The sequence below is a fragment of the Rutidosis leptorrhynchoides genome, unplaced genomic scaffold (genome assembly GCF_046630445.1).
Source record: "Rutidosis leptorrhynchoides isolate AG116_Rl617_1_P2 unplaced genomic scaffold, CSIRO_AGI_Rlap_v1 contig83, whole genome shotgun sequence".
In the NCBI taxonomy this organism is placed as follows: Eukaryota; Viridiplantae; Streptophyta; class Magnoliopsida; order Asterales; family Asteraceae; genus Rutidosis; species Rutidosis leptorrhynchoides.
This window is the reverse complement of record NW_027266875.1, coordinates 71,868-86,833: the sequence shown is the minus strand read 5'-3', so window position 1 is coordinate 86,833 and position 14,966 is coordinate 71,868. Positions and strand designations below refer to the sequence as shown.

At 34.0% G+C, this 14,966-nt stretch overlaps 2 protein-coding genes across 2 annotated transcripts; one reads left to right on the top strand and one right to left on the bottom strand.

Annotated features, from left to right (window-relative positions):
- Positions 1-13: 13 nt before the first annotated feature.
- LOC139885152 (chlorophyll(ide) b reductase NOL, chloroplastic-like) lies at positions 14-3,690 on the bottom strand. Its single transcript, XM_071869096.1, has 14 exons — positions 3,580-3,690; positions 2,343-2,496; positions 1,954-2,022; positions 1,718-1,779; positions 1,504-1,590; positions 1,325-1,392; positions 1,185-1,233; positions 1,019-1,104; positions 840-897; positions 664-714; positions 505-555; positions 369-410; positions 166-276; positions 14-61 (listed from the first exon to the last, which is right to left on the bottom strand). Exons 1-14 carry the CDS (start codon positions 3,688-3,690, stop codon positions 14-16), a joined length of 1,047 nt encoding a protein of 348 aa, XP_071725197.1.
- LOC139885151 (protein RBL-like) lies at positions 3,689-7,511 on the top strand. Its single transcript, XM_071869095.1, has 5 exons — positions 3,689-3,713; positions 3,801-3,899; positions 4,982-6,084; positions 6,472-6,730; positions 7,441-7,511. Exons 1-5 carry the CDS (start codon positions 3,689-3,691, stop codon positions 7,509-7,511), a joined length of 1,557 nt encoding a protein of 518 aa, XP_071725196.1.
- The last annotated feature ends 7,455 nt before the right edge of the window (positions 7,512-14,966 follow it).

Sequence of the window (14,966 nt, the reverse complement as noted above, 5' to 3'; positions counted from 1 at the left end):
AACAAAAGTTTGCTCATTCTTCTGTCACGTGTCTGTTTCTCCTAGCACCAAAAGCTATTCTCTGTGTTGTCAATCAAATAATTAGTTAGCATGCTGTAAAAAAAATCTAAGATGCAGACATGACATGTTCAGAATGAACAAAGTATTCTTATCTTACGACTTAACTGAAAATATTTGGGAATAGGCTTTCAACCCTGTGAGGAACCGAATGTAAGTAGGCCTCGTCGAGCCATTGGCAGGTATAGATCTGATATTTGGGACAAGGTACTCAGCAACCTATTTAATTCACAGAAATGAAACATCAGTTATGTCTAGTTAAGATCCGCTTAGCATTCCAATATGCCAAAGAGGAAGATGAAAATATTTACCACTGCAGCTGGTTCTGCTAAAACATTGATGAAAAACTTGGCCTGCAAAAATCTCAATGTGGTCATTCGTGGAGATTTTTGTCTAAAATAACAAAATGACACATTTGTGTCCCTATCACACAGGAATATAGTTAACCTGCTTTGTGTTGGCTCCTGACATGAGGAGATCAGTCGTTACCATTCCTGGCTGCAAAACCACCAAAGTGAAATTGAAACATCAGACAAAAAAGACTCAAATATGCAATTCTTGTCTAGGCAAGCAAAAAATCGTTGGATTTGGCATAGTGAAGCGTACCGACAGATTATGAACCACAACATTCTTGACATCTTGCATTTGCAACTCAGCCTGTGAAAAAGGTCAAAAGCGTTTATGAAATATAACACCAGCAGATCATACAAAATCATATATTCCTTAAAAGTAATTTTCTACCATAACATTGTGTAAAGGAAGAAAAGAAAATGACCATAAACCTGAAGTGATTTTGTTAGATGAACCACACTGCGTTTAGTCGCTCCATAAGCAGCAAATCTATGACAAATAGAAACACACACAAAATAAAAATGTCAACTTTCTCCAAACAACAGTAAAGCTATTTTTCAAATCATATCGTGGATTAAATAAGTAAACAGAGTAAATGTTAATGGCATACCTGGGAGTGGGTCTACCATCTGAACCAGCTCCATCAATGTTGAAAATATGACCACCTCGAGCCTGACTTTGCATCATCTTTATTGCCTAACCTAAACCACAAGAATGCATAAGGAAAAATGTTGCAACTGCAGTAAGTAATTAACAAATAGTGAAAACAATTTTACCTCTCGGCAACAAATCATTAAACCAAGGGTGTTAGTGGTGACGACTTCACTGCATAAAACAGACCAGAGGGTAAATATTATAATAGATAGAAATAAAATCTAGCTACAACGTATAGTGTACATCATTAATGCAAACTTACATTAGATCGTCATCTGAAGCTTCGGCTAAAGGTTTATAGCTATATGCATTTGACCCTGCATTATTAATCTGCATAATTTTTTAAAATAATGTAAGATAGTAGCAGAAAAACAGAAACTTTCACAACTGTACACAAAATGCATAGTTATACGACATAAAGGAAAGGATTAATGTAAGTACCCATATGTCAATGTGTTTGAGGTTATTCTGTGCAAAGGAAACTAAATCCTTCACATCTTGACTCTCTCTAACATCACATTTGGTCCCCTGTGGCGGAAGAGATAGTTCAAATTCAGGCAGTTAGAGACTGAAACAAAAGCTAGAACCCGGAAAGACATCACATGGAAGAAGAAAGAAACTTATTTAGAGGGGAAAAGAGTTGGGAAGGTGGTACCCACACATGCTGCTCCCCAAATTCTTTCCTAAGATCTTGAACCGTTAATTGAACCCTTTCAGCTGTCAAAAGTCAATCAATTCAGGATAGCATATAGTTACATACAGGGAAAACTGAAAAACAATTAAAGAAAGTTCAATTATTTTACACAAAGTAGAAACTGGACACGATAAAGAAGGAAGGTTTGATATAGGATGCTCTAGTTTCATGCCAAAAAAGAATACACAAGGCATTACCTGATCTTGAACAGATTAACACGTTGTCTCCAGCCTTTAGAAATTCTCGAGCAAGTGCATACCCTATTCCTGAATTGAACAAAACAGTGATTAAATTATTTAACAAGAAAAGTTCCGGTTCATCCAAAGCACTATTTGAGTATATGTAGCACGGGGCAATTTGATTCTCCAGACTAACAATCAGAACGAGGAAGTAAAGTATAATAACGATTTCTATTCTATCATTGCGTATCACATTTAGGTTGCTAAATTTGTTCCCAAAACTTGAGTTCGAGCTAGGAAAATCTTACCTAATCTATTGTACCTAACAACAATTTTCCAGCTTTTAAATGAACCTAAAATTGCAAACTTCAACAAAATAGCAAATGAGTGGATAGAAAAGATGAAACCTTTGGTAGACCCAGTGATCAATACATTGTAAGGAGGCTCTGTCTTTAGATTTGAGAAAACCTTGACAGCATTTGAATGTGGTGTTCTTCTCTTTCTTCTTGTGTAATTATTAGTAAAGGGAACTGTTTGATGTTGCTTAGAGAAGGAAATTAGCTGGAATTGATTGGAATAATGGGTTAATAAGATATTTTTTCTAGGGTTTGTGGGTATGGTTGAAAGAAAAGTAGCAGACGATGATGATGATGATGATGATGATGAAGAAGAAGAAGAAGGGATGTTGAAGAAGGAAGTAGCTGCTGCTACGTGAATTGCATTAGCAGCCATTGATAAAGCTTAGCTAAGTCGCAAGGATAGACCAGATTAGTGTATAGTACTTAAAAAACACACGAAACTGAACGACACGTGGAATTTCACATAGAATAAAAACAAAGTTATTTGAGTCAAGTTTTTATAATTATCTTTTTTTTTGATAATCTTTTTTGTTTTGTTACTTGTTTTTGATAATCTTATTAATCTTAAGTTAACGAGTCATATTAGCTGATTATTTTCTTCAAAAATAAAAAATAAACTGGCTGACTACAATTTTTATGTATTCATGGAAACTTCATTTTTATAAAGAAAAAAAAAATGTTAAAATGGTTTATGATTTAAAACTTAACATTATAGTCATTTTTTAGGGTAACATTATAGTCATGACAGAGACTATCCTTTTCAATTTGAATCTAATTTTATTTTGTAATGTGGAACATGACAATTGATCGACAACATGTCTTCAAACAAATTATTAACGCGATATTTGGATATCTTTAAAGCAAATCCAAACGTCGAAAAATACATATACACTCGTTTTTTTTAAGCAATGCATAGGCATTTTTACTCATAAAAGTGTATTGTCGTTTTACTCCTTCTTTTCCATAATTGAGTAGTTGTGTATTTTCATTTTATGATGAATTTATACATAAAATATATTTATGTTTGGATATATTGCATTTTAAATGAAAAAAAAGAAAAAGAAAATGAACCACCATTATAAAATGGAGGTAGTATTAGGGAAGGATAATATAGGTATAAATAATTTTAGAACGGGAATATAAAAAAATATAATTTAAAAAAAAAAAAAAAGTAGTCTAAATTTTCAATACAATTTATATATAAAATTTTGTATTTATTTTAAGATGAAGGGAGTATATATCTATTGTAAAAGTGTACTAAACATTGTTTTATGTGAAAACTCACTTGATAGTGTTCTTGTCGGCTGTCTCTTTGAGTTTTTGCCGCTCCCGCCTCCCGCTCAGAACAAACCAAAATTCGCCTGACGACAGAAAAGCTTAGCGCTCTCATCGCCATGGACGCCCCAATCAACATCATCGGTCCGTCTCTCTCTCTCTCTCCTTGTACAAAATTTGGTTCTGGGTTGTTTTAAGTACTGACTTTTTTCTTTGAAAAATCATGAAAAGATCCATTGCAAGGAGACTTCCCAGAAGTGATAGAGGAGTATTTGGAACATGGGATTATGAAATGTGTCGCTTTCAATCGCCGTGGTACCCTTCTCGCCGGTAATTTTTTCACTTCCCTCCGCCCTGTTTTCAAAATTTATGATTTTTTCCCTTTCATTACGAAATTCAAATTCCTTGGTTGTGATAGTTATATGTATATGACTTTGAAATGCGCTTTCGTGAAAGTTTTAGAGTTCTTTTCCCCCTTACGTTGGATTTTTGGCTATGTATCCGTCTGTGCTTGACTGTGTGTGGATTTTATGGTCTAATGAGTGCTACGGAGACTATTCGTTTTTGTGAATTCGGAGACTTTTCTGGCTTGTCACAGAAAAAGGGCAGCCTTTTTTTTTCAATTCATTCTTGTCTAATGATCGTCTAGTGGTATTAGATCAGCATCGAGTGAATGTTGCCCATCGATCTATATTTTGCTGCAGATATATGCTATGAGCAGTTTTTATTATTGCTTGGGTTTAGGCTAACCAAAACTATGTTAGCAAAAGTTGCAGTGTGCATGTTTGCTTTCAGATTTGATGCGTAATGTAAGGTATTATAGTGGCAAACTTTGCTTGATGGCACTTTGACCTGTTTTCTTTTGTGAATAGTTGTTTCGGCTTTTCGGTGCATGTTTTGCTAAGTGTGCTACACCAAATTGGGTTGTCAATTATACTGGTGAAATTTAATTTCGCTTTCTACAGTGTAGGGTTAAGTTTTGCGTATCCCGAAAAAGTGATGAAAGGCTAGTTTAGTTTGTGAAATGTTAATGAACTAATGCTAAACTATTAAACTAGCATGGCATCGTCAGTCATTATTTTGAAGAGACACAACTAGACACGAAGAATGATAACTGATTTCTTTTCATGCAGTATATGACACGTGGAATACTTTATATTTCTCTTCTTAGAACTGTAATATTCTTCAATTAGATGTGCTTAATTCAATGATACTTCTATTGGAAAGTACCTGCATCGTTAAATGTTTTCTGTGTTTCATCTGCAGTTTGCAACAGATTTCTCTGAGCCCTAAAATGAAGTTGAATTATTTTCATTTGTTCCTTCTGTGTGAATTATTAGCAATCATGAATCTTTTTTAATTTTTGTGCCTAAGTCCATGTTTATTTGATTCTACTTTGCTTTTTTTGTCAGCCGGATGCTCTGACGGAAGTTGCGTTATCTGGGACTTTGAAGTAAGAGGAATCGCCAAAGAGCTTCGAGATAAAGACTGTGTTGCTGCTATAACAAGCATCTGCTGGTCAAAGAATGGTCTCCGGATTCTCGTCTCTGCTGCAAACAAGTCCTTAATTCTTTGGGACGTCCTCAGTGGTACAAAGATCACAAGCATACCTCTTCAGCAAACCCCACTACAAGCTCGTCTAAATCCCGGTCCCTCTACCCCATCTGTCTGTCTTGCCTGCCCTCTCTCGTCCCCTCCCATGGTCATCGACTTGAACACCGGAACCTCTTCGTTCCTACCGCTCACCGTTCCCGATACTGCCAATGGAAATGGTGCAGCTCCTCCTCCATCTCGGAACAAGTCATCAGATCAAAAGAATACTTCTTTCACTCCGACGGCAGCATGCTTTAACAAGTACGGTGACTTGGTGTATGCCGGGAACTCTAAAGGGGAGATTCTCGTAATCGATCACAAGAGCATCGAAATACGTGCTTTGGTTCCGATCTCCGGAGGCGCAGTGATAAAGAACATTGTATTCAGTAGGAATGGACAGTATCTTCTCACAAACTCAAATGACAGAGTGATCAGGGTATACGAAAATCTCCTACCTCGCAAAGAAGCAGTCAAAGGCCTTGATGACATAAGCAAGAGCATGGATGACGCATTAGCTGGCGCAGAAAAGTTGAAGACTATTGGATCAAAGTGTTTAACACTTTGCCGTGAGTTTCAAGATTCCATCACCAAGATGCACTGGAAAGCTCCTTGCTTTAGTGGAGATGGCGAGTGGGTGATTGCTGGTTCGGCCAGCAAAGGAGAGCACAAGGTATATGTATGGGATCGGTTCGGACATCTTGTTAAGATTCTAGAAGGTCCAAAGGAAGCCTTGATTGATTTGGCTTGGCATCCGATTCGTCCTGTTGTTGTCTCTGTCTCTCTTACTGGTCTTGTTTATATCTGGGCCAAAGATTATACTGAAAATTGGAGTGCGTTCGCTCCTGATTTCAAAGAGCTTGAAGAGAATGAGGAGTATGTTGAACGGGAGGATGAATTTGATCTTGTGCCTGATAATGAAATGGTAAAAGTATCAGACTTTGCTGAATATTCTCTCACATTTTCATATTTACGATGCCTCATACTAGTCATATATCAGATATCATTCATCTTTATGACCTTATTTCGGTAAAAGTTATTATATCTAAAATAAATGTGCTCTTCCATGGGATGTAGCATTTTTATATATGGATGATTTTCTTATTTTGAGAAATTTCTCAGTTTTAAGTCTTTATCATTCATCTATATTGACCTTATTTGGGTAAAAGTTCTCATATACATCACATGAGTCTGTTAGATAATGTGATTTTCCCTGGTATTTAGCATTTCTGTGTCTTTTTTATTTCAGTTATGATGGGCATGATTTCATATGGATGTTTTTTCTTATTTTGAGAAATTTCTTTGTTTGCAGGGGAAAGACTCATCCATCAATGAAGACGATTTTGTCGACATATTGACAGTGGACAAAGACACTTTTAGCGACTCAGACATGTCGCAGGAAGAACTAATCTACCTGCCAGTCAGCCCTATTCCTGATCCTCCTGAGCAGCCAGACAAGCATCTTGGAAGCTATTCCAGGATGATGAACCGGAACTACTCTGCGTCGCCTCTTTCCGATGAGGATCCCATAAATGGTGAACCACAACCCCGTTCCAAAAGTCCCGCTGAAGGTAAACCCATTGTCTGATTCATGCTTGAGTTGCTTCCATGGTTAGTTGTTTGATCTTTCTATTTTCTGGTTGGGATAACATTAACTAGTCCCTGTTCTTTAGCGAAATTCCAAAAATGGTCCTTATTCTATTCTTTCCTAAATTACAGGACTAACTGTGTTCTGTCTAGGGTTGGGCAAAAACCGGCCGACCGAACCGAAACCAAAAAACCGGATGAAACGGTCGGTTTGTCGGTTTCTGGTCCGGTTTGCATTTTTTGGAGTTTTTCGGTCGGTATTTGACCGGTAAATGGCCGGTCAAAAACCGACCGAAAAAAACAGTAATTTTTTTTGGGTTATAAATAGTCTTTTTTTTTTTTAAATAAGCAGTAAACTTTTTTTATATATATAATTTCTTTTTACTTATAAATAAACTGTTTTTTTTATAATTTAAAAGGAAAAAAAAACACACCGAACTACCGAACCGGAAATCGACCGGAAAATTTCTGCCGGTTTTCGGTTTGTATTTTCACCGACCGGTTTCCGGTTCGGTTTGTTTTTTTAAAACCGGAAAAGGTCCGGTTCGGTTTTTTTGGTAAAAAACCAACCGACCGACCGGTGTCCATCACTAGTTCTGTCTTTCTTTCTTTCTTTTCCTATTCGTTAATGGATATGTTTAGCGTTAATTTCTTGTTCGATAAATGGACTCATTGATGGTAAACTTTGTTGCAGGGGGTACTACTGGAAGCACCCGGGCGAAAAGGAAAAGGAAGCCATGTAGAAGAAATCAATCTTCAGACTGATTGCTTTACCATTTCCAGACTGTAAACTAGAAATTGATGTTGTAAACTACAGAACTTGAAATCTCTTAAGCTAAAGCTTTTACAATTTGCAGACTGTAGAATAGAATTTGGCTTTTACAATCTCCATGCACTTAATTTTCTCATGAATTGATTCGACTTGGGATTTTGGTAAAAATCCATATTAATAACTAGTCGACAGTTTTAAACTACAGGATTGAAATCGTATATTCGTTCCGCTCTCAAAATTCATGACGTTTTTTCTATGAAAATACATATGAAAAACAGTTTTTCATGTATTTTGAAATAGAGAGGAGTATTAGAATAATTAATCGAGCATACATTTTTCCACCCATTATGAACAATGACTGAAATAGACTGTTTCAAATAAACTATTTGAATCATGCTATTTGCATAGTTGTATTTCTAGGCCTTGTGGAAGAAATCAATCTGTAGGTCATAAAAGCTCCGGCAGTCACGATTGCGCCGGCAACCACCGTAACTAAAAGTAGTCCGCCGCACTTGACGTCCTTAGCTTTATGAAGGATAGAAGATGCAATGTTCTTCTTCTTGGGAATAATGATTGTCAAAGTTTCGTCGTCAAATCTGGCTTCGTAGTCATCTTTTTCAAGAGGAATTGTTTGGCTGAAACATCTACCCAAAACTCGGATACACTTTGTAGGTTTCGTCGTAAATGCTCACTACTTCACCTTCTTAGAACCCTAAAAAAAAGTAAACGAAACGAATTAATATTGTTCTTTAGGTTAATTACATCTTTTTCTTTTAATTTAATTACTCCTAATTAATATTGCAAGGATGGATGGTGACATACCGGGGAGATGGATCTCTATGGTGGTTGTACACCATTGACTGACTTTTTTAATTTGGGGTTGAATTCACTACAATATGATTTACTTCATGGAATAATATTATTCATATTCATGGCGATGTATACATAAAAGATTGATTTATTAAATCATTTTTTTATTATTAATTTAGGTATATATATATATATATATCCTATTTTGGATGCCTTGCTTTAATTTCTTTTGATGTACATCAAAATAATATCAAGTTTAGCCTTTCTGTAAGATTATGCTTTTCTAAAGTCTAGTATTTCTGTAAAGAACAAAATGATATGCTTTTCTTAAATTTTAGTGTATTTGGGTTTCTTTGTTGACGAATTATTCTTTACACGTACGTAATTATGCTTGTTTTTGGGTTCATGTACCAAAATAAACTTGTTGGCTTACCTTCGTGGAGCTTTTTTTTTTGAAGTTACCTTTGTGGAGCTTATATTTTTAAAATGATGCAGTTTTATAGCCCAAAATTAATTTTACAAGGAGTATAATATTCTTTTTTTATTTATTCAACGGAGTATAATATTCCTAATGAAGAAAAGGACGGAAATCATATCCTAATGATTGGATTACCTCAAATTGAATTTTGCTTAAATAAGAGAGTAAAATTCTTTTCCTTTTCTCACGCCTAAAATTAGGGTTAGCCATTAAGTATACAAATAAATATATGTATTATTTAAGTTCTATATAAGAGAAGGTATGAGCCATAACATTTTCACTACAAAATATTTTTGTTTCTATATCATTTTATTTGGAGATGAGTTTTGATCGGTTAACGATTTAATTCGATTAAAAATCAAGTTCATAAATACATATATATTAGTATCTTTTATAAGATGCTACTGCCTACTCAAAATCCTTCTCCAATGATGAAGTGAGATGAATTGATCCAACTAAGAGTAAGAGACTTTATATATATTTTTTTTTACTTTTTTGATAAATCGTCAATTTAATAGATCATCAAAATTCAATTTCATAGAAAATTTAGACATCATAAAACAGATATCGAAAAAATCTCTTACATTTGATGATCGAGATCGATAAAGACGAGTTTTAATTGATTCACTGCTTCTGAAAACTAACACGAGTAAAATATTTTGTATCATATGTTCTTATTTTCTGATAAATCTTTAACCATATTGAGAGTAAGAATTCACGGAATCTAGATTAATCTTGTTGGAAAAAAAGGTCAGATTCGACAAATACTATCATATTCTAATGAGTGTGCGTTAGGAAATTGTATCTCCAGGTTGACTATCTGGTTCCTTGAAGGGGATAAAAGGAGCATTTAAATTGCAAGTGCGTGTTTATTTTATTTGGTTTCTTATAGATATTTGTTTCTACATTGTTATTTATTTTAGCATTTGGTATATAGCCAAATTTTCGTATTACGACATCCTCTTTGCAATAATAAGGGGATGGCTGCGTACTAAATTATTGGGGCGTTCGCGCTCGATCCTCCTTTTGTGGATCGAGGATGGTGCCAACTTCTATGTCTTTAACTTTATCTTATTCATTTAAGCGACATTATTAACATAATATCAATATTTATTCAAACCAAGTTGAACACACATAATTATATATATTGTAAGTCTTAGAGAAAATATTATCTGAGTTCAAATACATCATAATAATTATAGAATGACAAGAAGGAGTCCTAAATATCGCGAATCCTACCTTATTCGATATCGTACAATGGAAGTAGTACCGCTAAGTCCCTCTTGTCGAGATCACCACTTCAACTTGGAGAGAAAGAAATATGTTTTGGGAAAACTGTAAGTTATAATGCTTAGTGAGGTTTTTGAGGTTTTAAGATATTTCTGAAAGTAAACAGAAATCCTTGAGAAATTTTTCTATAACTTGTACTATTATGAGTATTTTAGAAATAAAAAAATATCCGTTAAACTTTTACTTTAAGCTATCAAATCCTTTCTGTGAAAAGTCATACCATGCGCGGAACTCCACTAATAGGTAAGCGACTACTAGAGAAGTCATATCATCTGATCAGACTTTCAACAATCGGGTCATTAGGACCTGGTACTCTATTACTATTCATAAAACGATTGCTATTGGGTTCATTATTATTATACTATTATAAAAGCAAAAACTTTGCTTTGAGGGATTTTTGAAGGTTCTCTCCAGTTTTCAAAATTCTATATATTTTTCTATTTACATATATAATTATGCCATACTATTTATAGTTCTTAAATATTGAAATAATTGATAGGGGTTTGTATGGCATAGTACTCTTCATAAATATTAAAGTATTTTGATAGTGAGAAAATAACTCACTTCAAGAAGTCTCCGATTCTTCCTTGTTCTAATATTGCTGCAAAACTATCAACTTGATCGAAATGACGAATATTAATAACATACATAATTACGTATATCGCCTATAAATAACATGTATGATTTCTTATGGTTGTCTATTTATTAAAAATAAATTATATCTTAAACTAATCTAATTTTAAATAATTTGGTTTGGTATAATATAATATAATATTAGTTCGGGTCAAATTATTTAGGGGTTTGGTTTAACTTGGTTCGATTTAGGTTTGGGTGAAGATCAGGTTCGACTTTAGGGTTGGCAGATTCTACTGGGCTGAGTGAACATTAGTCAGAGTCCATTGGGCTTAAAAGGCCCAAAACACAAGCAGTGGGCCGAGCTACTCGGCTCAGTCGGTGAGACTGTTATTTCGTAAATTTTAAATTGTGTCAAGGATAAAATAGTCATTTAATAGAAAACCACATATAAATAGGCTGAACCGGTTCGGTTCAACCATAATCTCTTCGATGATTTCGACCTTGTTCGAAAGGTCTCAACGCGTAGATCATGAATCTAAGGTTAGTTTCTCCTGAATCTCTGTCGTTTTCTCTTAATTTCAAATTTAGGGTTCGATTTCAAACATTTAAAAACCGTTCTTTCGTTTTGATTTTTTAGTATGTTGTTCATGGGTTAATTCTACGTGTTTTGACGTTACAATCGATTGGATTGGATAGGTAGGTCGGCGGGAAACTCACCTTGAAGTTTCAGTCAGTGGCGGCGATGGTGGCTTTCGGTTCCAAAAACGTCGAACAAGGCTCCACTCCTCCTCTCGTGCGTTGTCATGGTTTGGGTCGGCTTAGAACAGCTCGTCGGTGTCTGAGTTTTACAGAGGCAGAGGGTTGCCAGAATTTGGGTCTCGCAGTGGTTGGCTTTCGTCAACTTTCTCCTCTTCTCCTCGTTGATATTGTCAAATCGGGCTCGCCAGAGGTTGGTTCGATTGGTTTAGGAATTCGCCATATTGGGTTATATGGTGATAGAAGGAATTTTCCGGTGAGGCATTAGATGTATTATTTTTTGTTTAAACTTTTGTACTCTGATTTGTATGATTTGATCTAGTGATATGTATTGAACTGGACTAGGTAACGAATTGTATTACTGATATTTGTGTTTCTGAAATCTGAATAATAGTTAACCATTTATAGTGATTTTTCTCAACTGAATTGTTGACATATTTAAGAGGTCTATGAGGAGGCTTCAACTCTTGTCTCAATAGGCTTTTTGACGATTGTGATTTTTGATTTTACGTTTTCATGTTCACGGTTGAATTTGGTATTGTGTGAGAGATATGTATTTTGACATTGTAGGAAACTGTCAATAAAGATGAGGGGTAGGGTTGAAAACTGTGTGAATGTGACAAGGTGGTGGAATGATTGGCTGAGATGAAATGTTTGAGGGTGGTGGAATGAAATAGCTGCCGACAATTTTGGTCAATGAAAATGGTGGGTTAATCCATAAATTAATTTAAATTATGAAAGATCTTATATGAAATCTAAATTCTAATCACATTAATTTATCTTTATATATGTATATGAAATTTATTTGTGTTATTGTGTATTTTAGCTTTCAGCGACATCGGTTTATTGAATTAATTTATTCTAACACGTTACGTGAATTATCTAATATTACGAAACGTATCCAAATACTACACGCATTCTACGATTCGTATCTCTATCGAATTACGGGCATTACAGGTATCCTCTCCATATCCCCTAAAACGAAAAGTTTTAACGCACCGGAGTTTGTCTTTTACCTTTTTATGTTTCGTATGCGATAAAAAATTATTTGCATAACCTTCCCGTTTTTTGAGAGACATGATCATTCTTTTACAAAAATTCATGGATGAGCTCTGGCACTGGTAGCAAAGGCCGATTAACAAGTCAAATATTTACCGGATTATTTACAATTATTCAATGATAAAGTATATAATTCCGTGAAATATCACATTCAAGACATTATCCGGATAAATCTCTTTCAATTACGTACTTTGAATGTACTAATCAATTTACATTAGGACGTGTGTGCTTTGATAGTTTACCTAAACCACTCTGTAAGAAATATAAGCTCCAATAGCTATAATTAGAAATCTTAGACCTGCTTTTTTAAAAAAATTCTATCAGATTTCAGCAGCTTCATCGATACTATTGAGTGCTTCGATAGTTTAGTGGAAGCAGTATATTTGAGTTATGAACAATGACTCAAATTAAATAAGCTGTTTTTACGAAATCATTAATTTGCATGTTATATTTCTAGGCTTAAGAAACCAATTTGTAGGTCATAAAAGCTCCAGCAGCCACGATTGCGCCAGCAACCACCGTAACTAGAAATTGTCACGATGCGAAAACCACCCTAATCATGATCGGCGTTTTAATCTTTTCGATCCAAAATTAAGACCAATCTAATACGGTATCTCAATTAATAAGTATTAAATTATTATCAATAATTTACATTTATATGTAATTCTATCGGAATAAATGCTAATTGAAGAAGAATAAAAAGAACATACATCACTTTAAGAAAGACAATCTTGGAATCCTCACGTGCTTCCTTAAACCGCTTAATCTATGAACTACAAAGAAAAATAATATAGTATTTGGATGAGTGACAACGCACTCAATATATACCAAATACAAAATAAATAATGCAATAGTAGGCTAATAATTAATATACCCATAGAAGTTTCAAAACGCATTAAAATATTTTGAAAACTTTATTTATTCGGAACACAAATTGAATATATTTATATTCTTGATCAAATCTCATCATGGGTTAAAATTCACAAATCCAAATCCGCTTTAAAACAAAGTCTTTATCGATTTAAAATCCAAATCGGCTAAAGTGATGAAGTGATTTTATCAAATCAAGATTGAGTAAAAATTGAAGTGGTTTATTAATCCACTGAAGTTCCGACACCCAGTCGGTCGGTTGACACGTGGTACCTAGATCATTTTTAGATACAAGTAACGATACGCCACTGCGTCTTTTGGCTTAGGTGCGTAACCATTGGCCTCACCGCGGGCTCGTCATCATAACGAAAACGGTAACGACCCGTCTCCACGTCTTTTGGCTTTGGTTAGCACAAAGCCAACCTCGGCCTCACCGTGGGCCGCCCTCGTTTCCAATGTCACTCTAGAATTGACAAGAACCCAAAACTAGATAGTTTTTTTATAATCTCGGTCTACGGCCGTAACCTACACGTGTGCCAGTATGAAGTATTTCTATTTCCGTTCAATAAATCGTCTCAAAATCCGAACTCAAAATCATAATCAAAATCAATTTTCAAAAATTTATATGAATATCATTTAAATCAATAAACTGGAATTTATTTTCACGAATTAATTCTTGGTCATTTTTCAAACTTTTTAAAAATCGATTTTCATTAATTAATTTAAATTGTTTCGACAATTAAATCAATACGCAATGATTAATTTCTATAATCAAATTTCTCAACATATTTATCAAATATATTTAATATATATATATCAACCACGATTTATTAAAAAATCATTATATTAATATATCGTGTATCGGATACTTACCTCATTTACGATGCAATTCATATTTCAAGACATAATGATGATAGCATGCTCCTACACAATTTCGTAAGCTACTCGATAATTAAAATTTATCAATTTTCATAAACCACTAACGTGATGAATATTTTTCCTATATATACCATGCATATATATATGAGCATGTCGGTCATCATTATAAGCTAAAATTTGAAGATACTCGGGTCTAAAAATCCATAACTCAAAACACTCAATTTACTCTTTATTTCCCAGTAAATTCCAAATTACTAAAGGATCTTCAATTCTAAAATTAAGACAAACCAGGACAATCTTAAAACAATCTCAAATTATATTTTTATTAAAATATTTTTAAACATTTAATTCTTAAAATTAAAGAGATCAGGCGTGAGCATTATTTGACCAAATCACATTTTCCATTTTCAAAGTTTTATATCATATTGTCAATTTTAACTTATTATTGTGGAATCCTTCAAAATTACTTACATAATTATGTTATTTCAAACATCAATACACCACATTCACAATCAACAGTGAGTATAATCTCAATCTAAATCAAGATGGTAATCAACATCTATTAACTGGAAAACTACCGCCATTTCCATTCACAGCTTAATAAAAATTAATTGAGATCAAAATAATGTCAGAAAATTAAGTCAGAAAATTGATTAAACAATAATTTAATTCTAAATTAAAGATTAAAAATATATGTTCAACTTATAAAATATTTTTTCTTGTTAATATT

What these genes read in the sequence shown, in the direction of transcription:
- LOC139885152 (XM_071869096.1), bottom strand. Translation starts at nt 3,690, where the DNA reads ATGGCGATGAGAGCGCTAAGCTTTTCTGTCGTCAGGCGAATTTTGGTT. An exon ending in GCCGACAAGAACACTATCAA is followed by an intron (nt 2,497 to 3,579) that starts GTGAGTTTTCAC and finishes AATCAATTCCAG; the next exon opens with CTAATTTCCTTCTCTAAGCA. An exon ending in CAGGAGCCAACACAAAGCAG is followed by an intron (nt 411 to 504) that starts GTTAACTATATT and finishes AGATTTTTGCAG; the next exon opens with GCCAAGTTTTTCATCAATGT.
- LOC139885151 (XM_071869095.1), top strand. Translation starts at nt 3,689, where the DNA reads ATGGACGCCCCAATCAACATCATCG. An exon ending in TTGTGCCTGATAATGAAATG is followed by an intron (nt 6,085 to 6,471) that starts GTAAAAGTATCA and finishes CTTTGTTTGCAG; the next exon opens with GGGAAAGACTCATCCATCAA. An exon ending in TTCCAAAAGTCCCGCTGAAG is followed by an intron (nt 6,731 to 7,440) that starts GTAAACCCATTG and finishes ACTTTGTTGCAG; the next exon opens with GGGGTACTACTGGAAGCACC.